Source organism: Acinonyx jubatus, chromosome D3 (assembly GCF_027475565.1).
Source record: "Acinonyx jubatus isolate Ajub_Pintada_27869175 chromosome D3, VMU_Ajub_asm_v1.0, whole genome shotgun sequence".
Classification (NCBI taxonomy): Eukaryota; Metazoa; Chordata; class Mammalia; order Carnivora; family Felidae; genus Acinonyx; species Acinonyx jubatus.
In genome coordinates this window covers 89,941,909-89,967,628 of record NC_069392.1, presented here as the reverse complement: position 1 = coordinate 89,967,628, position 25,720 = coordinate 89,941,909, and the positions used below count along the sequence as shown (strand labels likewise).

The 25,720-nt window shown below is 55.3% G+C and overlaps 1 protein-coding gene across 5 annotated transcripts in view; it reads left to right on the top strand.

Annotated features, from left to right (window-relative positions):
* Positions 1 to 19,913, top strand: part of MBP (myelin basic protein) — a 117,494-nt gene extending 97,581 nt beyond the window's left edge. For 3 of the 5 annotated variants that reach the window (XM_053206054.1, XM_027069205.2, XM_053206053.1), the window contains 5 exons: positions 8,315 to 8,422; positions 9,307 to 9,342; positions 9,706 to 9,738; positions 12,848 to 12,955; positions 18,397 to 19,913. In XM_053206054.1, the coding sequence (XP_053062029.1) occupies positions 8,315 to 8,422; positions 9,307 to 9,342; positions 9,706 to 9,738; positions 12,848 to 12,955; positions 18,397 to 18,441 (330 nt within the window). In that variant the 3' untranslated portion in view covers positions 18,442 to 19,913. The remainder of the gene's footprint in view (positions 1 to 8,314; positions 8,423 to 9,306; positions 9,343 to 9,705; positions 9,739 to 12,847; positions 12,956 to 18,396) is intronic. The other 2 variants (XM_027069206.2, XM_027069203.2) reach the window with 1 other exon arrangement.
* The last annotated feature ends 5,807 nt before the right edge of the window (positions 19,914 to 25,720 follow it).

The following is a 25,720-nucleotide window of genomic DNA, read 5'->3' as shown; positions in this document are numbered from 1 at the left end:
CGCGTGGAGCCATAACTTCCCCTGGACAGTGGGAGCGAACTGGCTTCTAGCTTTCGGTACATAGAACCACAGCCTTTATACCAACAACGAAGCAGAGACATCCCACTTCATTAACCAGACTTGCTCTCCTTGTCCCCGGCCATCACGGTCGCCAAAACAAGCAGGAACCAATTTTGGAGGGACGAGTGGAGGGCACGGGTCCCCAGTGCTCCGGGCATTAGCTGACACCTCTAACTGTCTCCATCAACACGCATTAATTTTTCCTTATACACGAGAACATTTCTGTTTCTAGCCCATCGTACCTCCACAGCTTAACGTAAGGTAAGTCTCCTCACTTAAACAAAAATAAACCAAATAAACCTCCAGGTTTTAAAATTTTATTCTTCTTTCTTACCTTTCCCTTGGGGCGTCCGGCTAGCCCGTGAGGAGTGTTAGGTCGGGAGCATCAGCCTCTGTCCCACGTCGACCCCACAGGCACGGGCCCCGGACTCCCAAGTTAGGAGACGGGCCGGCACACGCCTTTTCCGCTCGGGTACCGGTCGTCACACCTGTTAAATGGAGTGGCTGGTTCAGAGGGTGCCGTGCAACATTTTTGGTCCAGAAACAACGAGGGTGAACGTAAGAATCATACGCCCCATATTTGAAAGCAAGTGCAATCGCTCTCTTAATTCCCTTTTTAAATCGAATCCTTTGGGGGACACATGGAGAAACTCCTGGAACTTGCGTGACTTACGTAATGGGGAAAGTGGCCAGCAAGAAAAGCGTCCCTGCCGTTACCGTCGCCGGACGTCAGGGGCCGTAGCACAGAGTGAGGCCGCTGCAAGGGGTCTCCGGCGGCTCCGGGCTTCTCTTCACAGGCTCCGAGCCGGCTGACGGGCCAGACCGGGAGCACGTCGGAGGTCTCGGCACCAACCGGGGCTTGAGGGGAGAGAGCCCGGTGTGAGGAGCAGCGAGCTCATTTCTTGTCCGTCATGTAGGAAAGACGGAGCTGATACCAGCCACACGCACTGTCAGGTCCGCACTGGGTTCCAAGGGCCAACGTCCCCCGAACTAGCGCATGACAGAGTAAACGGTGGAGGGACCGAATGTAGTGTTAGTCAACGCGTGTGATCCGCAGGAAGCCGGGCCACACTTAATGATATTTGAAAGATGGTCTAATATTGTAACATATCCCGAGTCGTCGCATGGTTGTGAACACTCTTGACCGTCAGGGACAGGGGGCTGGACGCACCAGAATGTGAAGTTTGGGCTGTAAAACACCGGCAAGAATAGATCCTCACACGGGCTCCTCATCAACCACGTGGCTAATCAAAGCCCTTGGTCTACACGTGGGTGATCTTCTAGCTGTCTTCATGTGTGCGCGTGCATCTAGTGATTTGTCACTACCGTCTCGGCTCCGCCTTTGCACTCATGCAACACCCCCCGTCCAGAAGAGAAAGGCCAGGCATGAGAGGCCCTGCCCGGCCCGTGAGAGGAGGGGACCCGAGTCTCCCTGGGCTGTGCCTGGTGCAACAGGGGACACACAGGTGCATCTCGGGGCCCAGGCCCCGAGAGCACCGAGCACACAGACCACCAGGAGACACGGATTCACTATGATTCCCTTCCTTGACATGCTGATGGCTGACTCCCTCGACTTTAAATTCCTCTCTCAGAAAAGAAAGAAAGAACCAGAACTTTTTTTCCCTAACCACAAAACCCCAGGCACGGTGATATTAATTTTTTTCAAGATACACCATTTTCTTCTGAGAGGGAATGACTCCCATCAGTTGGTCTCTAATCAAATCCAAATGCAAACGTGGTGTAGACTAATGTCTTCTCCGTGTTTTCGGGAGCCGGGGGCTGTATTCAAACGAACGAATCTTTACCCCACCTGATGTGCATTGATCTTCAGATGTGTCAGGTGGAAACTAATCTCCTGTTATTACTTGTCAGTTTAAGAACTCCCAGCTCCCTGGCTAATTGGAAAAGAGTTAAAAATCCCTTCCCGACGTCTGGACGGAACACGGAAGGGGCCTGGAAGCCAGTACATGAGCTCCCCCTGCTGGTGACGGACATTATCCCAAGTGGGGGGAAAATCCTGTTTGTTTTTCAAAAGCAACACGATGACAGGAGGTTAGTGGAAAAAGCAGTTTACCCCCAAAATTTATGAAATGGTTGCTCTTTGTCCCCTGGCTTCCCTCCCATGGTGTTTAAAACTTCTCAGCATGAGGTTATTTGCCATCAAGGAGTTGCTGTGTTATTGGTCATGATGCCAAAAAAAAAAAAAACAAACAAAAAAAAAAACAAAAAGGAACACAGTAGCACCCGTGCATTCTGAGACCGCGTTTCAGGGCACCTACACGTGGCTGTGTTTAGGCGTGTTAAGCCAGGTCTGAACATAGTTTCACCAAACTGAGAAATGAGGGTCATCCTTAAGTGGTAGAATTTCTTCTACAACCTTTCAAATTTTGACTTCTTTATATGAGTGTGCGTTATTTTGCCCGTTAGCCGAAATGCTTTCAGTAGATTCTTTTTTTCGAATTTCGCTTGTCCAAAATGTCCAGCGGCACATGCTTCGGGGATACCGTGTTGAGATGGCCTAGCCTGGGGTGTAGACCTGTGGACGTGGGGTGGGACTCCCACGGCCTCCGTCTCCGCGTCTCAGCTCTCAGCCGACGGGGAGCCGCTGCCCTGCCCCTCACCCACAGCCCGTGGCCCACCTTCGAACGCCCTCCTTTGCCCACTAACCTCCTACGGAGGAAACGAGCTCCCGGGACGGGGTAGACGCGGGCGAGGACACAGCAGTCTTGAGAAATAACTGGAAAATGTTAACAGTTTGGCCTCCTTTTCTTTTCAACCTTAGTGAACACAAAAGTTCTTCATCAGAGAATTACTGTGTGTCTTAAAAACTAAATGACAAAAACCGTTCCCCTGTTAGGGAGCCCCGGCCCAGTGGGCCAGTGGGACTGAGGGAGGAAACCGGACAAGTCAGTGGCCCGAGACTCGGAGGGTTTCCACAGGGGACGCTCAGCGGCCGCCGCCTGGCCCCCGCCCTTCATGCCCTTGCCCGGCCTGGCCCCAGCTGGACCGTGGGGCCAACAGGTCACCCTCGTGCCCCGGGGAGCTGCCCCTCTTTCCTGCAGACCTAGCATCCTCCCCGCCCGTCCTGCCCCAGCAAACAGGTCCCCTTGTTCACGGTGAGGGCTAAGGCTCCCCACAGACTAAAATATGACCAATAACCAAACCCCGCTATCTTTCAAGTGACTCCGCAGGGCTCCCAGGGGCTCCCGCTGCTCTATGGACAAAGGTGCCGTGCTCTGACCACGGCCTGAGCAGAGCCAGGGCAGGGCTTCGAGGGCCTCGGCCTCACAGCCCAGACAGCCCTCCAGCCGCAGGTGGGCCCCTCGTCCCAGCAGAGCCCACAGGCCTTCGTCACGGTGCGTGCCCTACTCGAGCTCAGACTCCCTGCCAGGCAGCTGCACTTCGCGTTGTGGAGGTGGGGGAGTTTGGGTCTGGGCGTCCCTTCTGCCAGGTGTCGGAGGCCACGGAAATGTGGCCAGACCACATCAGCCTCGCCAGATCTGGTCGGACCAGCGGCCAAAAGGTGGGAGCAACCCAAGTGCTGGCCAACGGGTGAACGGATAAACTAAATGCGGCATGTCCGTGCGATAGAGCGTTATCCGGCCTTGAAAGTCTCGGAAAGAAATTCTGACCCTAGCGACAACGTGGGTGAGCCTTGAGGGCGCGATGTTGAGTGAAGGAAGCCAGACGTAGCAGGGCAAATCGGATGAGATACCGAGAACAGTCATGTTCGTGGTGACAGAGAGTAGAGGGCGAGTGCCAGGGGCTGGGGAGGGGACTTAGTGTCTAATGAGCACGGGGTCTCAGCTTGGGCAATAGAAGCTTCTGCAGGTGGGTGGGCCACTGCACTGTGCCCTCAAAACTGGCAAAGGCGGTAAATTTCACGTACATTTGACCACAACTAGAGACATATGTAACGGGTGGCTCAGATATAGCTGGCACCCCCACCCCACCGCTGCGCGAGGGCATCATCACCATGACAACCAGGGTGTGTTTCTCATTGTTTCTTCCTGTGCTCACCGCAGAAGCTCCTTAGTTAGTGATCCAAAAATAAGGAGGTTAAACACGAGGTCTAGCGTCTTAGGAAACGCCCTGAGACATAAACCTCCCTGGAGAATGATTTTCCTTCCGTGGCTGCTCTTCAGGGGCCCGGTGGTAATATTCTAGGAGGAAGACCCTCAGGGCGTCTGGCTTCTCATGTGAGCAAATGAATCAAAGCCCCAGCGCACGCCACGGCTTGCTCGAATCACACAGGCCTTGGTGCCAGGGCCTCCCCGACCCCCGCGGCGTGCTCCCTGCCGAGGCCGCAAAGTTGAGATCCAGCTGAAGGGGTAAGATGCCGAGGGAGAAAGAACAGTCCGACGGCACGTGAGGTCTTGCAGCCTCAAGGGACCGCGTTGCTCAGGAGACAGACACGTGGAAGGTGAAGGCTTTCGCGGCAAGGGCGGCCGTGGGAGCAAGAGCTCGGGCCTGGAAATGAGATGCTGCATGTGGAGGGAAGGCCAGACTCTGGGACCAGGCGCCCAGCAAGGAGGGGCAACGTGTAGCCATCAACGCCGGGCTTGGTCGTGACCGCCCCCGCTAGACGGGTCTCCTCTGGTTTAGATACTAACCCACAGTGACGCTCGTTGGCCACGTCCAGTTCTGCGAATTTTCAGCCAGGTGGGCTTTTGTGTAGCTGCTGTGAGGCCACAGCACCCCAGGACAGTCCCAACTGCGTCCACGTCGTACCCACGCCACACCCGTCCCCTCCCCCATCCCGGCTCCTGCCACGTGCCGCCCTGCTCACCTCGCTGTGGTTTGATCGTTAGAAGAATGTCACATAAATGAGATCGCACGGAAGGAAATCTTTTCTAGAACGGCGTCTTTTGCTCAGCGCTGCGCCGTGGCGATACCTCTGAGCTGTCGCAGGCATCCAAAATTTGTTCTCTTTTATGGCGGGAGTGGTGTTCCCCTGGATGGATGCGCCATTTTGTTTGTCCTTTCTCCCACTGATGAGCATTTGGGTTGTTTGCAGATTTAGGGATTATGAATTGAGCTGCGAAGAAACGTTGGTGGACGCGTTTTCTCATGAACGTAAGTTTGCAGTTAAGACTTAAATTACTTTTTCCCCTCAAAAATGGTGACCCATACTAGGAAAAAAAATCACTTCCAAAAATATTTTTTTTCCTTCCACCACTCAAAGCAGGATCATAGGGGAAGTAGATGGTTAACTTTATAAGAAACTGCCAAATGGTTTTACGGAGTGACCGCACCGTTTTTGCAATCTTGCCAGCAATGCAAGACCATTTGTTGTTCCGTATCCCCGCCAACACTTAGTGTTGTGAGTACTTTTAATTCTCCCCGTTGTAATACGTGTGTAGCCGTATCGCCCCATGGCTTTGATTTGCATTTTCCTAATGGCTAATGATGTTGGGGATCTTTTCACATGCTTATCGGCCCCCCACCCATCCTGGTTCCTGCGGTGTCAATTCCATATTTTGTCCACCGTTTTTAGCTGGGTTATTTTTTTTAACCACTGATAACATACGCTGGTATGTTCTGCTTTCAAGTCCTTTGTCAGATGTGCGGTTTGCCAGTGTTTCCTCCAGCCTGTAGCGTGACTTTTCATTCTCTCAATGGTGTCTTTTGCAAAACAACAGTTCTAAATGTTGATCAAGTCCGGTTTGTCAGCGTTTTTTATGGGCCGTTCTTTGCGTGTTGGGTCTAAGAACTATGTTTGCTTCTGAAATGTTATAGGTTGACATTATAGATAAAGATCTAGAATCCATTTTGAGTTAACTTTTTTATAGGTGTGATTTGGGATTGAGGTTCATTTGGGGGGTATGGAGAAGCTGTTGCCCCAATAACATTTTGTTGAAAAGACTGTCTTTTCTCCGTTGAACGGTCTTGTACCTTTCTCAAAAATCAACTGATCATATTTGGCGGGGGGTGGGGGGGCTATTTCTGGATGCAGTAGAGTTCCACTGATCTATGTGTCTTTCTCTCCTCTAACACCACACTCCCTTGATTACTATTACTGTATAGAAATCTTAAAATCAAGTGATGTGCCTCCTCGAACTTTATTCTTCTCTTCCGCAATTTTTTTGGCTTTTTTGGTTCCTTTGCATCTCTGTACAGTTATAGAAACAGTTTGTCTACATCTAAAGAAAACCCCGCTGGGACTTTGACTGGAAGCGCATTAAATCTGTGGAGCAACCTGGGGAGAATTGACATCTTGACCATGTTGAGTCTTCCCATCCATGAATATGGTACATCTCTCTGCTCACCCAAGCCTCCTTTGCTTTCTTCCTCCAGCCTTTCCTGGTGTTGAGCAGAGGGATCCTATCCTTGCTTTTCTAGATTCGTACATAACTTTTTGTTTCTTTGATGCTATTACACATGGTAGTGTTTTCAAATTTTCCTCTTTAACTGTTCTTTGCTTAGTATATAGAAATATGACTCGCTAAATGTCATTTCAGAACCAGGCCACTAAAAATATACCAATGTAGTCGTAACTGTGTGACTACCTCAGATTACTTGTGCAGCTGACAATTTACAGCCCGGGGCCCAAGTCAAGTCAGTCTTCACTGGGAATGTAACAAAAGAAGCGTGTGATTCCCAGACCATCCTCCTAGTGACTTAAGATCAATTCTTTGTGTGAGGCTCTGTATGGAAAGCGACCTAAGCAGTCTGCTCAGGCCGGCAGGGCACAGGACACCTTGTCCACAGCACAGCGAGATGTCCAGCCAGAGAGAAGATGCCGTATTTGGTGGGGCAGAGCAGGGGTGGGAGTGGAGGGAAGGGTTCACAGGTGTGTCTGGGCTGCCGAGGGAGGAATCAGAGGAGAAGCTCACGGCTCTTGTCTTAATGTCAGTAGCAGGGGAGGGGAAGGGATTCAAGAGATGTGAAAGGGAGACGTACAGGACTTGTTCCCGGAGGCCAGGGCGACCGCGGGGTTTCAGGCCCGGTGCTCTGAGGCAGGGAAGGGGGCGTCTGGGGACAGCCTCAGACGTCACCGGCAACGAGGTGCCGGGGACAGGGCACCTGTCACTCCAGGTGCAGCTGGCGCCGCTCACAGGAGGCCCCTCAAAGGCACTGCGTTCTGCAGAAGCTGGCTGCAGCCGTCCTGGTGACACGTGTCTCCTAAGAAAGCGTCATCTCGTGCAACAGGCACAGAGTGGACGGGGGCGGCGCCCCCAGTGACGCCAGCGCATTTGTCTGACTTGCTTTAAAGGAAGTCCCCGTCACGGGTGTAGGGCCCGTCTGGCGCCGACTCCTCGGACCTTCTTCGCCCTGTTCTGTCTCTGGGCGAGCGGGAGGAAAGCCCCGGGGTGCTGACGCTGCTGGGATGAGCCCGTGTCTCCTGCTGGTGGGCACAGGCGGCCAATACTCGGCCCGTGGGGTCACTGGAAGCTGCTGCTTGGTGGACCCCCCCCCCCCATCGGTGCCCCCATCCGGCGAGTTCCCGGCAGCACTCGCCGAGTGGGGAAGCCCTGGCGTCACTCCCCACGGCCCTTCCCTCTGCCCCGGACGTGACCGTCCCAAATGGGGCGGAGGCCCAGGGACCCTGTGACCTGACACGCTGACGGGAAACAGACGCTAGTTCACGCGATGCAGCCGCCCCGGAGCCGAGACAGGCTGGTCTTCTGCTGTGAGTGGCGGTCCGATCCAAAATTCCAGACTATTTTCTTTTACCCATGCCAGCAGCTTGGGGAATGAACGCCGGCTTGCCCCGTGTCCGTCGTGGGTGGGCTCCGCCCCCTGTGCGGTGTGTATGTGACCTCTGGGGAGCCGGAGCCTGGCTCGGTGATGGAGACGCAGCCCAGAACATTGCAGCCTGACCCCCGGGATGCTCCTGGTCCCCTGATGCCCCGGGAGTGTCCCCTGCCGGGTCAGCCACTTCCCAGTGTGAGGTCCTGGTCTAAACAGAATCTAGGGGCGCCTGGGGGGCTCAGTCGGTTGAGCGTCCGACTTCGGCTCAGGTCATGATCTCGCATTCGTTGGTTCGAGCCCTGCGTCGGGCTCTGTGCTGACGGCTCGGAGCCTGGAGCCTGCTTTGGATTCTGCGTCTCCCTCTCTCTCTGCCCCTCTCCTGCGCGCTCTCTCTCTCTCTCTCTCTCTGTCTCTCTCTTTTTCTCTCAAAACATAAAATAAAAAATGTTTAAAAAAATTTTTTAACAGAATCTAGATGCCCAGAGGAGGAGAGAGGCAGCTTTCCAGGGAGGCCCGACAGGCGGAACGCGGCCTGAGGTCACCATACTCTCTCTTTCAGGATGGACATCACGCGGCGAGAACTGCCCACTATGGCTCCCTGCCCCAGAAGTCTCAGCACGGCCGGCCCCAAGACGAGAACCCCGTAGTGCACTTCTTCAAGAACATCGTAAGTGCCAGCCACAGGGGGCAGGGAGGGCTGGCCACCGCACCCTCCAGGGGCTCTGAGTATGTCCCCAGAGGCCCCTGAGCTCTAATCCACAAGGGACGTGACTATATCCCCAGCGATGCCTCCCTCCTCCTCGGGGTGAGGCCGGCCATGAGAGTCGGGCCTCATCACGAGGGGCAGGCCGTCTCTGCCACTCACGGGAATTTTGTGTGCTAGCACAGAACTCACTCCTTTTAAGACTACAGGGCTACGAGATGCTTAGTTTAAAGACACAGGCTTTGCCAAACCACGGGGACAGCAAGACCAAAGAGATAAAAAGATGAGTGGCCGTCAGGGTTTGGGGGGAACACGACATCACACGTGCGTCTGCAGAGCCCGACGCGGGGCTCGAACCCATAGGGATCGTGTCGCACGTTCTGCCGACTGAGCCGGCCAGGGGCCCCTGACAAATTCAGGTTTGAAAACAGAAGCGAAACCACGCACTTCTGACCCTGAGCGTTTCTGCAGCAGGCATTGTAAGACGGTGTTTTGCAAGCGAGTTTTAGGAGCCGCAGACCTGAGAGCGCGCCGTCTGAAGCCCTGAAGAGTGGGGGACGCTTCACCTCCCACCCGGGAAAGGACCGTGGGGAAGGAGGCTCACCGTCTCCACCCGCGTGCAGCAGGCGTGCCCCGGGAGGGCTGGTTCCTGCCTGCCGAACCGCTCCCGTTCCCATTCCCTGACGTTGAACTAGGACGGGAAGGGGGCGGGGTGGGCAGGCAGCCAGCGGGTGACTTGTTAGACCCGGGGGGCCCCCAGCAGACAGGAGGTCCCCGGAAGCAGGAAGGGGGGGGCACGGGAGGGAGGGAGGCTCCCGGCCCGCTCACCGGCCTGCGTGTCTTTGTAGGTGACGCCGCGCACACCTCCTCCGTCGCAAGGAAAGGTAAGACCTCCGCGTGTTGTCGTTAATTATCATGGTGCGTAGGCCTTCCCCGGAATCCCTAAAGGTACCCAGAAGAGGGCCGGACTCACAGCTTCACCCCGGAATGTTCACCACGTGGTCCCGGCCGGAACAGGCCCCGGGGGCCGCCGGTCACTCAGTGCTGCTGGTCCCCAGCGCGCTCCCCCTCCACCTGGTCCCAGGCCCTCCCCCAGCTGCCCTCCCTCCCACTCCCAGGGAAGCGGCAAGTGTCCTAAAACTGATTCACCCCCTCAGCACGATCCCGATCGGTGTCTCTGGTTTGTCAAAAGACTTTACTTTTTCCTGCCTTGATCACAGTGTCTGTTTCTCTCTCTTGTCACACAGGGGCGAGGACTGTCCCTCAGCAGATTTAGCTGGGTAGGTGACACGCGCATGTCCACACGGCTGCCTCTCCTTCCTGCTCTCACAGCCACCCAGCTCCTGCGCTGGGCTCCGTTCCTTTGCCCGACGGTCCCCTTTCTTCCCCTTCAAGCCCGCTGGCCCGGCCATCGGGGGGCCACCTGCTTCTCCCGAGGGGAACCCAGCGCTGGGCCGCTGCCCCCTTGCCACGCTGGACCTGAGCCCCTCCCCGGGAGGGTGCGGTTCCGTGCTGGAGGGATGGGAGCACAGGGGATGGGAGACGAGTCCGTGCAGCGCTGGCCGAGGGAGGCCCCGCGGCCAGAGGACTCTCCATGGCCACCCCTGCCCCCCCCGGGGTTGACGCCTTGTTGAGGAAACACGACGCTGCCTTCGGTTACACACTCACAACAGCCTAACTGAGCCACGAGATGTGGGGTTTGACTATAGTGTGGTAACAGCCACAGCGTAGGTATCAAGCCATCCAGAAAAAGTCTTTTTGAGGAATTTTAGGCTTTTGAATACTAAGAACAAAGTGTCAGTGAAGATTTCCAACGGCCAGCTTGCCCACCTTCCAGATACCAGTGAACTTTGTGTCTGTGCCAGCCTAGAATGGCTGTTGGTAGAGTCTAACCAAACCCACAGACTCCACTCAGTAGTCATGGTGGGTAGAGTTCTTACTTGACAAAAGTTGTGATTTTCGGGATAAAATAGAAGAAAAGCCACTAACCTACAGGCCGGGAGTCATGTCCATCCTGGAAACACATCCTGATTCTCTAGCACAGAGCCCGCCTCTACTTGGTGCATAATTAAGAAGCATCATATAAACAAATGGATAAATTTTAAAAGAAAGAAAGAGAAAGGGAAGAGGGAAGAAAGACCAGTAAGGAGGAGGGGAGCGAGGGGGAGGGCGAGGCCCGCAGGGGTAGGGGGGGTTCCACGAAGCGGCTGCCTCGTCCGATGCATTCTTACGTTGAATTACACGCAGATATTTGCCGCACCATTTTACGGGAATATAGTTGAGCCTCTTCCTAAGCTAATCAATTTGCCAAAAAGGTGACACAGTGTAGGACCGTCACGTGGGCTGACCCCGCAGCTGATTGACGTGTGACTTTCTCTGCCAGCAGGAGACAGACGACATGGAAGGACGAACTCTTGTTCCCGTAACTCCTTGGTCTGCCCCCCGACTTTCTAGGCGTGGCCTCCCGGGCACTGTCGCAGCCAGTGGCCGGGGCAAGAGGACCTCTGTCCCTCTGGGCGTCCCCCGCACACTCGGCCCAACAGCTGACCGAAAGGACCTTCCCTTCCCTCCACATCTCCCTTCCGGCTCCTACTAACGTGTATTCAATTTCTCTTTTTTCCAAAGCAAGATGCTTCCACGTTTTTCCTTGGCTTGTCTGTTTTCTCGAGCCACAGGACTGTCTTCCCGCTTGGAGTTTCTGAGTGTCCCCTATTCTCTTTCTAAACTACACTGAGTGTTTCTCGGTAAATTCTAGGTTGCCTAAAGACATAAGTGACCAAGAATTTGAAAGGAGGAAAAGTCAAGCAGATTGTTAATCTGAGAACCTATGCGTGAATCTTGTCCTCGCAAGCTTTCATTTTCGGGGAAAAGCGGCAGGGACGGGAGGATTTAGCCCTGGCGTGTGGGGTGCGGTTTTCCGCCACGTCACGTGTCTGTGCTGGCTCTGCACGCTTTAGCCATCCGCCTGCCCCTCCGTGTGGGGCCGTGCGGGGAGCATGTCCGCGGAAACGTCTGGACCCCGGGGCAGCGCCGCCGCAGCCCTGCCTGACCCCGTCTCCAGCACCCTTGAAAGCAAGACACAGATTGCATGGCTCCCCCGTCCCCTCCAGCCCTAACGCGTTTGTGAAAGTCGAAAGGACTGTCGGCCGAGGCACGGGGTCCTAGGGGCTCCATCAGAAGACGGTTTTGTCCCGTCGACTCGATTCCTGGGGGGCGGGGCACGGAGTCTCCCACGTCCTGTTGGCACGACGGTGAAATCCCGGGGCCTGTCTGCCGAGCACAGAGCCGGGGGGGCTGCCGGCGACCTTCCGCCGACACCCAGCGGCTTGCTTGGCCCCCGTGTCGCACCTGAGGCTGGAGCGTGTACCGTGAATGCCCACTCACCGCGTCTGCACACCCCGAGCCCCAGCCCCTCCCCGTGATCGCAGAGGAAGGTCAAGCACGTCGGAAAACAAGGTGGTCGTAGGGACACAGATATTCTTACATTTCAGCTGTCAGTGACCACTGCCCTGTGCCACAGCCTCGGAAGTGAGGAGTGAGGGGGGCCGCTGGCGGCTGGAGGCAGGGGCTGGCTTCTCCCTTCATGACACACACGCCGTGAGCCCACAGGCTCTGTTCATAGAGCAGAGCCTCCTGACCACCCCATAAGGAGGGGCCGTTTATCCCCATTTTGTAGAAGAGGAAACTGAGGCTCGGAGAGGTTTTGACACTCGCCCGAGGTCACACAGCTAGGGAGTGGAGAGCTGAGACCGCCCAGGCTGTGCCCTGGTGCCTGGCTTGCTGGCCGGCCCCGCCCCATTTCCTTCTTCACGACCGGCCGAGATCCCAGGGCCCCCAGGAGGACTCTGGTCCTGGTGCCACACATCGGCGCTCAGGGACCCAAGCCATGGCCAGGGGTGGTGCTTCCTGGGAGAGCCTCCTCGAGGCCAGAGAATGTGGAATTGTCTTTCTGCTTTAGAAAAAGTCTGAGCCTCAAAATTTTGCAGAGTGCTAAGTGCAAAGCTCTGCACCCTCCGGGCCTCTAGCAAGAGGGGGCAGGGGTGAGGGGTCTGCACGAAGAAGCAGGCGGGGACCCCGCCACCCCCTCCCCACACCCAGGACAGGTGCCGGCCCTCCCGCAGCCGCCTTTGCAGGGACACGAGCCACCTCCTTCCGCAGACGTGGGGGAGAAGGCTTTTGCTTGACGCGCTGCACTTCTCTTGAAAGCCACACGGTGTGAGGAAGGGATCTGGTCTTTCAGTGACAGCACTTGGGTGCACGGCTCCTCACGCGGGGGCCGGGGCTGAGCCAGCGCTGCAGCGAGGAGCGGGGGGTGCTCGGTGCCGGGGTCTCCCCGTGCCCCGCCTGGCCCCGCAGGCGCTGCCCTGAGAGCCGTCTGGTCTCTTGCAGGGAGCCGAGGGGCAGAAGCCGGGATTTGGCTACGGGGGCCGAGCTGCAGCCCACAAGGGATTCAAGGGGGCCGACGCCCAGGGCACGCTCTCCAAAATCTTCAAACTGGTAATGTAGCCCCTCTTAACGTCAGGGGTGCGTCGGGGTTGCAGGTGGGGGGCCCTGGGGCGGCCTGCAGCCTTTCCACACCGCCTCTCCCACACGGCCTCTCCCACAGGGCTAGCTTGCCAGGCTGGCCAGTTCAGCGGGCCTTCTTCAGGCTTATGTGAGCAAGCCCTGGGCTGGGCCGGGCTCCCTCGGGGGCCTAAGGACACGCAGAGGGTCCCACGTGCCCAAGGGGAGGAGTAGGAGCCGAGTGAACAGAGGGGAGGTCACTGCATTGGGCGGAGCCCCCCAGAGGCCACACGGGGGTCAGCCGCACTGGCTGATGTGGACGCTGGAGTCACAGGGGCCACCATCTGTTAGCGCCTGAGCTCAGCAAGGCCCGGACACCAGGATGGGACTTGAGGAGACAGAGTAAGGACAGCAGGCGGTCAGAGAGCCCTGCAGCCCCCTGCTCTGGGCTGGGATCCAGACCTCCACCTGCCCCTGGGTTGTGGGAGGACCCCGTCTGGCCTCTGTTCATTCCCGGCCCCTGTCGTGGCTCACGGTCACGTCCCGGGTTCACTGTCGGTCCCGGAGGGCAGGAAGAACATTGCCGTGAACAGGCTGTAACTGCCTGGGAGCCGGACGTCCGAGGGCCTCGGCCACGGGACTCACCTGACGGCAGCCGCTGTCCCCGGGGGTGGGCACAGTGACTGGTCTGCGCCCCCAGGGCTGCTCCCAGCACGGGCAGGCCGTGAGCCCACAGTCAGGGGCCCAAGGCTGCCCAGGCATCCCATCCCTGGGGTGGGACATAATTCTCGTCGGGCTCAGGGACTCGTTGAGCATTGCCGCGTGCTGTTGGGGGTCCGGGACTGTCCCCCCGCACAGAGGAATCCACGGCCTCCCAGAGGAGTGGGTTCTCATGGTGGGGACGGAAAAAGATGGGTGTTACAGGGAAGAAGCAGGGCAGGGCCCACGGGGGGCACGGGCCTCCGCGCCCCAGAGAGCTGCTCACGGCTCCAGGGAGAGAGCCCCACCAGGCTGCAGGGCTGGCCTCACACCCAGGGGTTCCCGGCTGAGGGGAGACCACGGGTGAGGCATGGGGCTCCCCCCACAGAGGGCCCTCTGACCTCCCGAGGGCTTTGTCACTTGGGTCCCATGACACCTACACTTTACGTGTGTGTGTCGAGGGGCCAGCCGTGCGGGTCTGGCAGAGACCTGTAAAAGTGGGGCTGGGGTGTCCGCGGCACCCATGCGGGGTCTTGGTGGCCGAGCCAGCACTCGAGGGCCCGCAGCTGGACAAGGAGACGGGCGGCCCCAGCGGGGATGCATCGCCCCTCTGGGCAGTGCGGGACAGTCCCCAGGCTGACTGAAGGCCCCGGGAGCACCGTTCTCTGCCCAGTGTGGTCACACACTGTCGTTAGAGTAGCACCACGAGCCAGTTTCCACTCTGAATCCAGACGAGGCCGTCCCCTTCCTTGCTTGATGGCACCAGAGCCGGTTCTGAACAACCAGCCGCGAGTATTTGCAAGGCGGCCCAGTCCGCCCTTTGTCCGACCTGAACAAGCGTGATGCCTGCACGTAAAGGACAGGGCTCCTGTGTCACGGCAGGAAAGGCATCAGAAAAGGCGCAAAACCCCACGATGCCCGCAGCGCCCTGCCGAGAGAACCACAAATCGTGAAAGATTTCACTTTTATCTTTCTCGGGTGAAAGAAAGGTGAGCGAGCGTTGCTGTAGAACACGGAAGACGTGGTCGCCCCAAGGAGGGTGGGGGGATGGTCTGGGCTTGGTTCCCAGACACCAGCACGGGCGCACCTGCTCCGTCCGCGGCGTCCAGCCATCGCAGACAAAGCATCCCGGGTTCTTATTCCACATGACGGCCTCCTCACCTTGTGTCTTCAGGCCAGTGGTCACGTTCTGGGGGAGGCGTGTGTTTCCACGGAAACTGCACGTTGTCGGTGTTCTTGGTCGCGCATGAGAACAGGGGGTCGGCCTCTCTCCGCCTGTCCTCAGACCACGCGAGGGGTCCCAGTGAACAAGTTAATCTAACATTAAAAGGTCCTGCTGTACGTGGCTCGGCGGTGTCGCCCCGAGAGATTGGGCGGCTGAAAGGCGGGACCCACGCTTCCCCCAAGCTCCAGGTCACGCCCAGTTCGGGCTCCGTCTCCACCAGCCAAGCACGAGGCTCCTCAACCCGACTCGCCGTTGACACGAGGCCTCCGACCTGTGTGAGCTTGCTGATGGCTTCATAATACGCCGAGGTTTTATGATTTGTGCTGGGATAATTTGGCGTGTGGCCCAAATAGCCATCGTGGGGTCGCATGAGTGGTGTGCCCGGTGGCCAGGACACGCGGCGGGAACGGCCCAGTGAGCGCGTGCGTGTAGAATCCTCCCCCCTCCCCTGCCACGGCGAGTCCAGATTCGGCGGATGCTGGGCCCACACAGAGGTGAGGGGAAGCAGGACTGTGGTTGAGGAAAGTCAGCCGTATCCGGGAAAAGGCTCAAATCTGTGAAGTGAGTGGTCACCAACTGACTTGCTAAGTCGTCTTATGTCAGGTAAAGTGCAGGCAGGATCTTCTCCCCAAGGTCCATTCTAAAGCAAATCTGAGTAAGAAGACAAATCCTACCCCGCACATTCAAGTAACTGAGGTCATCGCGATGCCTTTGCTCAGTTCTGAGATGTGGCGACGAGAAGGTGAGGAAAAGCACCGTGTGGAGGCCCCGGGTACAAACCCAGAGCCGCGTCTGGGAGAGCAGCGCTTCCTAGGTGCCCAGAGCCTGGCCAGGCGTGCCCTCGCCTGCGTCTGAATTGCCTACGGTGCCCACGCCGCTCCTGGGCTCCCCCCAAGGCTTCCTGCCCCAGAGCGCCCCGGGTCGGGTCGGAGCCCGGAAGTGTGCAATTGGAAGGCCTCCCCCTCGTCGGAGAAATGCAGACGTACCCACTCAGGGTAAGCAGTTCCTGTGCTTTCCGGCGTGGTGACTGTTCATCCCGCGGACAGAATGGCCGGGGGACAGGGAAGGCCGAAGGGGACCTCCGTCTAAGGAACGTGCCTGTGTGCCAGCCTGGTCACCAGCCCGGTCACCAGCCCCACCGAGAGAGCCCCGTGTCTATCCTGCACATTTACGGTTCACGACTAACACAAGCCTGAGGCCCATTTGGGTTTTGTAGGTTCAGCACCTTTCCTACGAATTTCTTTTTGTACAAAGTGGTTTAGAAATTTTAGAACTCCTGTACAGACCCAGGGAAACTTCAAATTTCAATTCATATGGCTTTGATCAGATTTTACCACATGAAACGTTCGTGAACTGGCCGACTACAGTCACATGCTGCTGAAAGAGCCACCGCAGTGCGGTGACAGATTAAAAACGATCCCTCCAGAAGTGAGAAGGGCTCGGGGAGTGGGGGAGGGGGGGATGGCGGAGACCTCACGGTAGTCACGGTGGTGCTGTTTCCTTCCTCGTTGGTTGGACACTGGGTGGAAAGCACCGTATTTCTCCCAATCGTCAGGGAACGGAATCAAAATGTAATTGGAGTTCGCTATTTCCAAATACGCAGCTGAAACAGTTCCCTGCACTGGGGTACAAGTGGGGAGAGGGCGCAGTACCTTCCGGCAGGTTCTATTCCTTCCCAGCCCACGACTCAGCTTCGGGCCAGCCTTCTCCTAGTGAGGCCAGCCTCATCCACTCGGCCGAGCCCAGGGCCGACCAAGTGCTGGACATCAGTCGGTTCAAACGTGCTAAAAACCCAACAGAGAGAAAAGCGTGAGACCCACGCAGCAGGGGTGCTGGCTCTAAACCTGACTCTGCCTTTGGCTGACTGACTTTGGGGAAATAACTCCACGTCTCTGTGCTTTGGCTCCTCCGACTGTAAAACGGGGAAGCTAAGAATCCCTGCCTCCGGGATCGGCTTTCTGTTTCCTCAGAGGAAACCGATGTAATGGATTTTGCTCACGGGAGACACTCCGTAAGCTGTAGGTACAACAGGAAACAAAACCAAATGTCCACCGTTGTCTCCATCTCAGAAGGAGCCATCAGGAAGTGAAGACGGGGCCTCACGCCACGTGTCTTGCGAGGGGTGTGGGGAACTTGGTCCATCTCAGCACACAGGGGCTTTGCTCTACAGAGCAGTGGTTCTGCTGCTTTTCGGGAATAAATCACACTGTACAGGGACGCCCGCAGGTGGGTTTTTTGGGAATTTAGAGAACGGTGAAGCCAGTGCGCACTTGTTCTGGCTCCTCCCGAGGGCAGCGCTGAGGGCCGGTGGTCAAAGGCGAGCCAGGCACACGGGTGGGGGGCTGGCCCCTAGGACCCGGCTCAGGTGTAGGAGAAAGGCCCCCTCCGGTGACGCCTTCAGATACTTCAGAGGCTAGAATTCCATAAACGTTTTCACTTCTGAACATAAAATCCCACAAGTGAGTTGAAACGTAAAACCCTGACAAATCAGAACCGTCACCTCACTCTGTTGACTGTGCTGTTTATAAGGCGTTTTTGGCTTTAGCGCTCCCATTATTGATATTGTCGGGCAACGTGGCAAACGTGTGATTAGAACAGGTCAGGGTGGGCTCAGTGCACGTGTCATTGGGCAAATAGCAGGTTTCATGTATATCTTGCTTTCTGGGGGCTCACAGTCTCAAGGAAATCTTTGAGAGGTGACTTAATTGTTCGTTCATAATCCAAGAAGAAAAGGGGAATCCAAGGAGAAAGAGCCTAAACCTTGAATACAAATGTGAATGCCAAAAGAAAGGTACATTTCCCCCGGGTCCGTCTAAGTGGCATCTGGACCCACAAATGGCCCCGTCTCCTGGGGAGCTGATGCCTCAACCGAGCCCCCTCTCCGCCACTGGTCTCTGCACAGCTGTGTGCCACCTCGGCGATTGCCAATTCGGGTTTTCGTTCGTCCGGAAAATACGTCCATTCGTGGTTTTAAGACCTTGATGTCCGAGTCTATGGACGACCCCTCTGGGCAGCTGGTTTTATGGGTGAGGCGGGGCAGAGCGCGAACAGGACTGTTCCTGGGGATGACTTTGCAGGGTCTGGCCCTTGCCTGGTGGGCACAGCGGCAGGTGTGATCACGGGACTGAAATCTCTTCCAAGATGAAGCTGTCCCTATTGTTTGCAGACACCTGCCTCAATTACCCCAGAATCTCTAGCTGGAGACAACCAGGGCTCAGTCGGTGCAGCTGGAACAAATAGGGCTCAGTCAGTGCACGGGAACAGGGTGGGTGAGCTTTCCACCCCCAGAAGTGCAGCGTTCCATGAGGCACCGGCTCTCTGTGTCCTGGGCAGGAGGTCAAGTGAGTTTACCCCGTGTAAGAGAATCGCACTTGGCACTTGAGAATCTTACCCGCTTGAGAATCGCATTAGCGCCCGCATCGGCTGGTTTGTGGCCCGGCTTCCACCCAAGCGGGACGCATGCCCGAGGCTGCCTGTACGAGCCACCTAACTGCGTGTTTCCTTTTCTCAGGGAGGAAGAGACAGTCGTTCCGGATCACCCATGGCTAGACGCTGAAGCCCCGCCTCGTTGTTGTTATAGAATCCCGTCCTCAGCTTCTTAATATAACTGCCTTAAGATTTTAATACTGTTCACGTAAATTACCTACTTGTAGCAAACCCCCCTTGCCTAATGCCCGTTGAGTTGTGCACACAGTAGGGGCAGGCACGCCGCATCCTACTGGCAATTTCTGTCCATCAGCTAAATGGAGAAAACGCAGACAGAAAATTAAACGGCGACTCTGAGTTTGAAGATAAACGCCCTGGGACTCTCATCCCCCTGCGACGCGGCCCCGCCGCACTGTGCTGCAGGTGCACGGCGCGCCTCCAAGTTCACCCTCCGTCCTCGGACTCGCTTTGCTGACTCGGCATCCCTCGGCTTCCCGGGCACTGCCGTGGCGACGCTGCTGTGGACACAGAGACACGTGCGGGGCGGTGAGGACTGTTGATCCGAGCTTCCTTTGGTTTCTTCCCCTGCCCTTGCTCACCTCCTAACACACACTCACTCTCCCTCCAGGGTTAGGCAGTCGGGAGCGGCACAGGGGGCTTCGGTACGTGAAGTGCGGGCGGGCAGCTGTGGAGAGTCCCATGTGGTGGGCGCAGAGGGGGCGCCTGCGGGGGCGGCTGCCCACCACGGCCGGCTGGCAGAATTCAGGCGTGGCGGAGAGGGGAACAGGGAGGCAAACCTGGGCTGGGCTGCGGCCCCAACAGGAAACAGGGTCTTCTTGGACATTAGGTGATGGCGCGGCGGGAGCCAGAGCGGCCCCCGCGAGCCGCCTGTTTCCCCCCAGAGCCCAGCAGGAGGGTCTGAGCGGGACTGGAGGAGTTTTCGGAGTGGCCTCACGGCGTCACCCTGGTCACTGCGGGAGGTGACCGGCGGTATGCTTACCACGGCACGGCACACAGCAGACACTAACCCTGGGAGGACGGGTAGCGTCCCGCCCACCCGCATCCCAGACACAGACGTGCGTAGTCGGTAGGCTTCGGAGGGTTCTCTTCCCGAATCGCTGACCTGGACGTGCGAGCAGAGAGGGGGACTCCTCTGAGCTGTGTCTCTTCTAACGCGAGCTGACCTTTCCTGTGCGCCCCTCCTAACATACTGACCCCACCTTTTGATTTTAGCGTATCTCTCACAGGCCTTCCAAAGAGCCCCACACCGGCACCCCCGCCCCCTTAGAACCCAGATGAGGAGTAGTGAGCGTAATCCTGTCCTAATTCCTGCTCGGTGTGGGTTTAATGTAGTGTCTATTAATACCTAGCCTCAATGATGAGAGGGTGGGGGGGGGGGTAGAAAAAAGGTACAAAATTCCAGAAACAGAACCTCCAAATTGCTCAACACACACACACTCGACATCTTTGAGCCGACTGCTGACCGAGTGATCTCTCTTCGTGGCTACGCACCCCGTCAGCGTGCGCTGTGATGGGGGGGGTCTCATGGAAAGTACACACTGTTCTTGAATATTGAAATAAAATAATAAACTTTTAATGATATTTGTACGGGTGTCTTACTTTATCTTTATTCTGGTCTGTGGACCGCGAGCCAAACAGAGCAAAAGTCGCGTCTCGGAGGCGACGTGTGAGAGTGCTTCCTGAGCAGGGGCTGAGCCGCCGGTCAGTGCGTTATCACCGGACGGCTTTCCGTTAAGAGAAAGTGGAACACAGGTCATGGTTAGGGCACTGGTTTGCTCACTCACAAGGCAAAGAATTTTCAATTTGTCCCTGAACAGCCTGTTGAAGTATATTTACACTTTGTTGTTTTACCAGAGTAAACACCTGTTAACGTGAGCTGAAGAAACTCTGAGAAATTACTTCTTGCCACACAGAGACCTCAACAACCATAAGGGGTTTGGGAAATTTTGTGTGTTAGCTGCTGTGGGTTACAGAAGTTCTGTTTCCAAAAGATAAACCAAAGTTTTCACTTGTTTTGTTTTGCTTTTAACTAAAATCCCGGACTCCCTAGTGCCTCAGCCATGAGAAACCGTGCACGCCTGCGGGTTAGCGAGGGAAGCCCCCCAACTCTGGGATGCTTGTGGGAGCCCTTCTCCAGGGGCCCCAGGCCCGGTGTCGTGCGAATCCCCCCAAGAACGAACGGGGAAGCCGCCCTGCTCGGCCGGGACCGACCCCTCTCCTCTCCACCTCTGGACCCAACCCTCAGACTGACGAATTGTGAAACTCATGCACAGATAGACACGTTTTGAAAATACTATTCTTTCAGGGGCATCTTAACGGACATGTAATACAGCTTTTTGAAACTAACAAAATATAATGGGGTGCCTGTGTGGCTCTGTTGGTTAAGTGTTTGGCTCACGGTTCCTGAGTTCAAGCCCGTGTCAGACTCGGTGCTGACAGTACTGAGCCTGCTTGGGATTCTCTCTCCCTCTCTCTGCCCGCCCCGTGCTCCCGTTCTCTCTCAAAATAAGTAAGTTTTAAAAAGCCACACGAGAACACAGCATCACGTCTGTGATGTCTTGACCAAAGGTGCGTCACGAAGAAACGCTGGGGGAGAAAGTGGGGGACTGCCTCCTGCATGCCCGGCCCGGTTTTCAGAAATGTCGCCGTGATGGGAGCCACGGCCAGAGGGGGTGCAGTTCCGACCCGAAGGTCAGGGTAGGTGGGAGCCTGAAGCCCTCTGTTGGTGTGAGGGCGGTACTGTCCGTGCCCTTCCTGTAACTCGTATGGAAGTTTGAAACCGCTTCAGGAATGCAGGGTTACACAGAAGGGATAAAGACGGCCGGTCATTATGGGACGCCTGGGTGGCTCAGTCGGGTGAGCGTCCGACTTTGGCTCAGGTCATGATCTCACAGTTTGTGAGTTCGAGCCCCACGTCGGGCTCTGTGCCGACAACTCGGAGCCTGGAGCCTGCTTCAGGTTGTGTCCCTCTCTCCCTCTCTGCCCCTCCCCTGCTCACGCTCTCTCTCACAAAAAAAAACTTTAAAAAGGAAAGTGTTTAGGGGCACCTGGGTGGCTCAGTCGGTTGAGCGTCCGACTTCGGATCGGTTCATGATCTCACAGTCCGTGAGTCTGAGCCCCGCGTCGGGCTCTGGGCGGACAGCTCAGAGCCTGGACCCTGCTTCAGATTCTGTGTCTCCCTCTCTCTCCCCCTCCCCCACCCTTGCTCTGTCTCTGTCTCAGAAATAAACATTAAAAAAAAAAAAAGATGGTGGGTCATTAAACCTGAGAAAGATCACCCCAAGGGAAGCAGGAAAAGGGCGACGTGAAGAGCGCCCCGGGGCAGGTGGCCAGCTGTTGTCCCACTTGGCACAGAGCCACCAAGAAACTGGCGGACCTCACGTCAAGATGAGCTGCTCTGCCTGAGTCACGGGACCGTCTTCCCAGGGAGTGTGGTTACCAGGGTAACTTGGTTCTGATACTAGAGTGGCGGCATAGGACCGTGTCTCTTGACTGATCTAGGATAATGGAATCAGGGAAACGTGTTTGTCGGTAGAGAGTGTGAAGCAGTGTGTGTGGGTGTAGACAGTTTCCACATTTCACTTCTTCCTGAAGGACTAAAAAGAGCCAATACCTCAAAGGTGCTACGTGACAGTAACAGCTTCTCGTTGACGGGGACGGCATCGTGGATGGTGTGGGGTAAATTGGCCACTGACGTTTGTAATAAAAATTCCCATTCAGAGAGCAAGCCGAGCCAGGGACATTTCACGGCCTCCCGAGTGATCGGACGACGTAGCACCGGCAGCCGCGATGCATCTGAACTTCTCACAAGACGCCAGTTTCCTGGGCGCTGGCAGAGGGCTCCTGGGTCAGAGAGAAAGGGGGTGATCGGTCACAGCACCGGGGGAAGCAGGGCATCAGCCTCTGTGCAGATATCCCCACGCCCGACTCCCACAGGGCGACCCAAAGTGGGCCAGGTGATGCCCATACGCACAGGGCACCGTGGTGCAGGAGAGGAGCCCGGGCTTAGGGAACCTGGGGCTTTTATACAAGGCAGCCAGCTGGCCTGACCTGGCCCCAGAGGAAGACACGTCTTGATTAGACCGGTCAGGAAACAAGCATGGCTCTGCTCTGAAGATTCCCCAGCTCCAGAGTCCGCGTCCTACACGAACAGCCTCGGAAAGATCCTGGGTCAAAGGCAGAGAGCACTGTGTCCCAGGACGCCCAGGAACGAGGCACCTGCGGACCGTGGCCTCCCACCCATGACGGCTCATTAACTGAGAACAACTAACTTTATAGGTGAGGGGACAGGCCCTGAGAAGTTAACTGAGCGTCCTGACGACACGGTCAGCCATCAGCCCCAGGACCGGTTGACCCGAGGTCCCAAGTCACCCTGCCCCTCAGCTTTGCTGGCGCACAGGAAGCTTTGTGAACTCATGCCTTTGTGTTTGGACACAAAGACTCTTACATCATCAGAGAGCCAAGCGGCCCGGGAAAATGCATCTGGAGAAGCGTTTTAAACGGAGACAACCACTGTTGTCTCTCTGGAAGAGAGCAGATCTTCCAGAATCTGGGAATTCTTTCTAAAAAGTCCCTTCCCCCCACCCATCACATTTTAAAACCTGTTAGAGCAATATTCCTCCGACAAACAAGAATTGTCAATTTCTCACCATTCCCTCTGATATAAGTCCAGGAAAGGAAACCCAAAATCATTTTAGGTAGTTCAGTCCAACAAGGTATGGAGCCTCCCTCCACTCTGTGCTAGGAACAAGGTGCACAGGGATGTCCCCAGTTTGTCGTCTCAACAGGACAAGGACTTCATAAACCTCCAACTTCTAAAAGTCTGCAAATATATCTTTACTTATTTAAAGCTTATTTACTTATTTTAAGGTAAACAGAGACCGCTGAGCAGGAGAGAAGCAGAGAGAGAGAGACAGAGAGAGAATCCCAAGCAGGGGCTCGAACTCACGAAGCCATGAGATCACGACCTGAGCCGAAACCAAGAGTAGGACAATTAACCGACTGAGCCACCCAGACGCCCCTGGAAGTAGATCTTTAAATAGAGGATTAGATGCTATAATATAAACGAACTCCACTGGTGTTTCTGAGGAAGTCTAACACCCCACACAGCTCACGAACAGACACAGTGATACCATGATGGCGTTTAATTTCCTTGTTGTTACTCCCAAATACCGTGTGAGAGAGAGAAAACGAACAGTTATCCTCAAGGACAGAAAAGAAGACCCGTTCACACTCTTCAAACCCCATGGATCTCGATTCATTGCAAATCCAGCGTCGCTGTGTTGGGTTAACTCTTGCTGAAAACGCTACCTACAGAAAACATCCATCTTTAAAACAGTCGTAACTCACCCCGAACCCAAAAAATGTAAATCTACAGGAGCTTTAAAATAATACCAGAACTATTTTTATTCTTCTTAAAGCCAGTACAGTGGCTTTTGGCAGAACTATCCATTTCTAATACAAAATTGGATTAAATAAATATTATCCAATGTATAAATAGACCATGGGACAATTTTGAAGGGTAGAAAAAAAATTCTTCTGTAAATAAAAAAAAAAATTTATTTTTCTTTACTGGTGAATCAAGAGTGAATCACAATGTCATTGTAGGATTTGTCAAATAGATTACAAACCTTGATTTAATACAAAAGTCTTCATGTTGTAAAGCATTACATGTAAAAAAGATTAAATAGCAAAATTTCTTAAGGTTACTGCCTATTGCTCCTGCCACGTAATCTTTATTTTTTTTAGTGCTTCAAATAGTTTATTCATCATCCATGAGAACCTACCATAGCGCCTCTATGTGAAGGGCAGGGGTATGACAGGGAGTGTGAGCTCATCTGTGTGTGTGTGTGTATGTGTGTGTGCAACACGCGCGCACATGCCTCAGGAAGGGCAGTCCATTCAGATGAGGTCAACAGTGACAAAGAGAAACTTGACTTACAAAACTTACCAAGGCGAAGAAAACGTCTTTACCAGAGATGCGCAGACATGGCGGGGTGGCTCCACTTTCTAAACAGTGAAAATGAAAGCAGGTTTTAAAAACCTGATTTTCATTAGGATAAGGCAAAGATCTAGAGGCCCCGGATGTCAACACCTTTGAAATTCTGTTCTAAAAAGCCAAACCCCTACGTTGCATGAATAGGGATTCAGTGGCAAAAAGAGAAAAAAAAAACCTAGATTACTACAAGGTGCCAATTATATAATTTCATCTCTGCCTCACTTTACATAGATTTGAGAAAAAGAATAGATTAGCAATGACCAACCCTTGGATTATTATTTTTTTGGTGGTGGTGGTGGGGACACAATAATGATTTTGAAATAAACTTCTGGGGGAAAAAAAAAAAAGACAAAAAAGCAGGCATGAGAAGTCTCTAAAAAGAACACCCAGAAAGCAGACCTACGTATCTTACCTATCTTTTTTCAAAGGTGTCACTTACAGAAATCTGAGTGATCATTTAATGTCAAAAGTGTGCACATTCACGAGTTACAGATATTTGTCTGCGAAGAACAGAAACCTACTCACACTTCTAAGAAAACCTTGTACCTGTACCAGTGCAAGCATTTCTGGCACATAAATGCTCCAAGGGAGGTTCAGAGGAGATGGGGGAACTGGGTATAATCGTGGAGGCCAAGCTCACATTCCCTTACAGGCAATGGGGCAGGGAGCACAGGATATCAAACTAGAGTCACTGCCCCATTCAATGTCGCACTTGCTCGGAACAGAAACCCGAGGGGGCAGTCAGTGGGAATTCTTCGTTAGGACAGACGGTCCCGTCCCATCCGCGCTGGGCGGCGGGGGGTCGGGTCTGCACCGAACAGCCAGGCAGGCGTCTCCCCTAGTCCCTTGTGGGGTCTGCCCCCCCTCCCCCCGACCCGTGCAAGCACTGGGGGACCCACAGAGGAGGGCCCAGGGTAGGGACACTTCGGTTTACATTTCTGAAGAGATGTTTTTATTTTACTCTATTGTTCTGGGAAAACAGGACCACCCTTGTGTCCTCCAGGGGACGGGACCCTACGCCCGCCACACCCTGGCTGCCTGCCCGCCCCAGGAAGCATCCCCTGGTTCTCAGTGTCTGTGCAAAGGCAGGTCACCCTCTAGGCTCACGTGAGTGCTCCCGGACCCTCCCCTCACCACCAGAGTGGGTTCAGGACAGTCACGCACTTTCCAGAGGGACCCAAGTGACCAGGGGATTGTCTAAGGTGGCCAATCATGAAGACAACGGACAACAGGAGGGACATTCATAGCTCACATGGACGGTGCGCCTGTCACTGACCCACATCCTGATTTGTGAGGTCTGGAGCCCCTCAGAGGGACCTTCCAGGGGGTTAAGTCCTCGTCGTCTGGCCTTCACAGAGGGGAAAGGAAAGATCGCTAAAGTTCTGCTCTG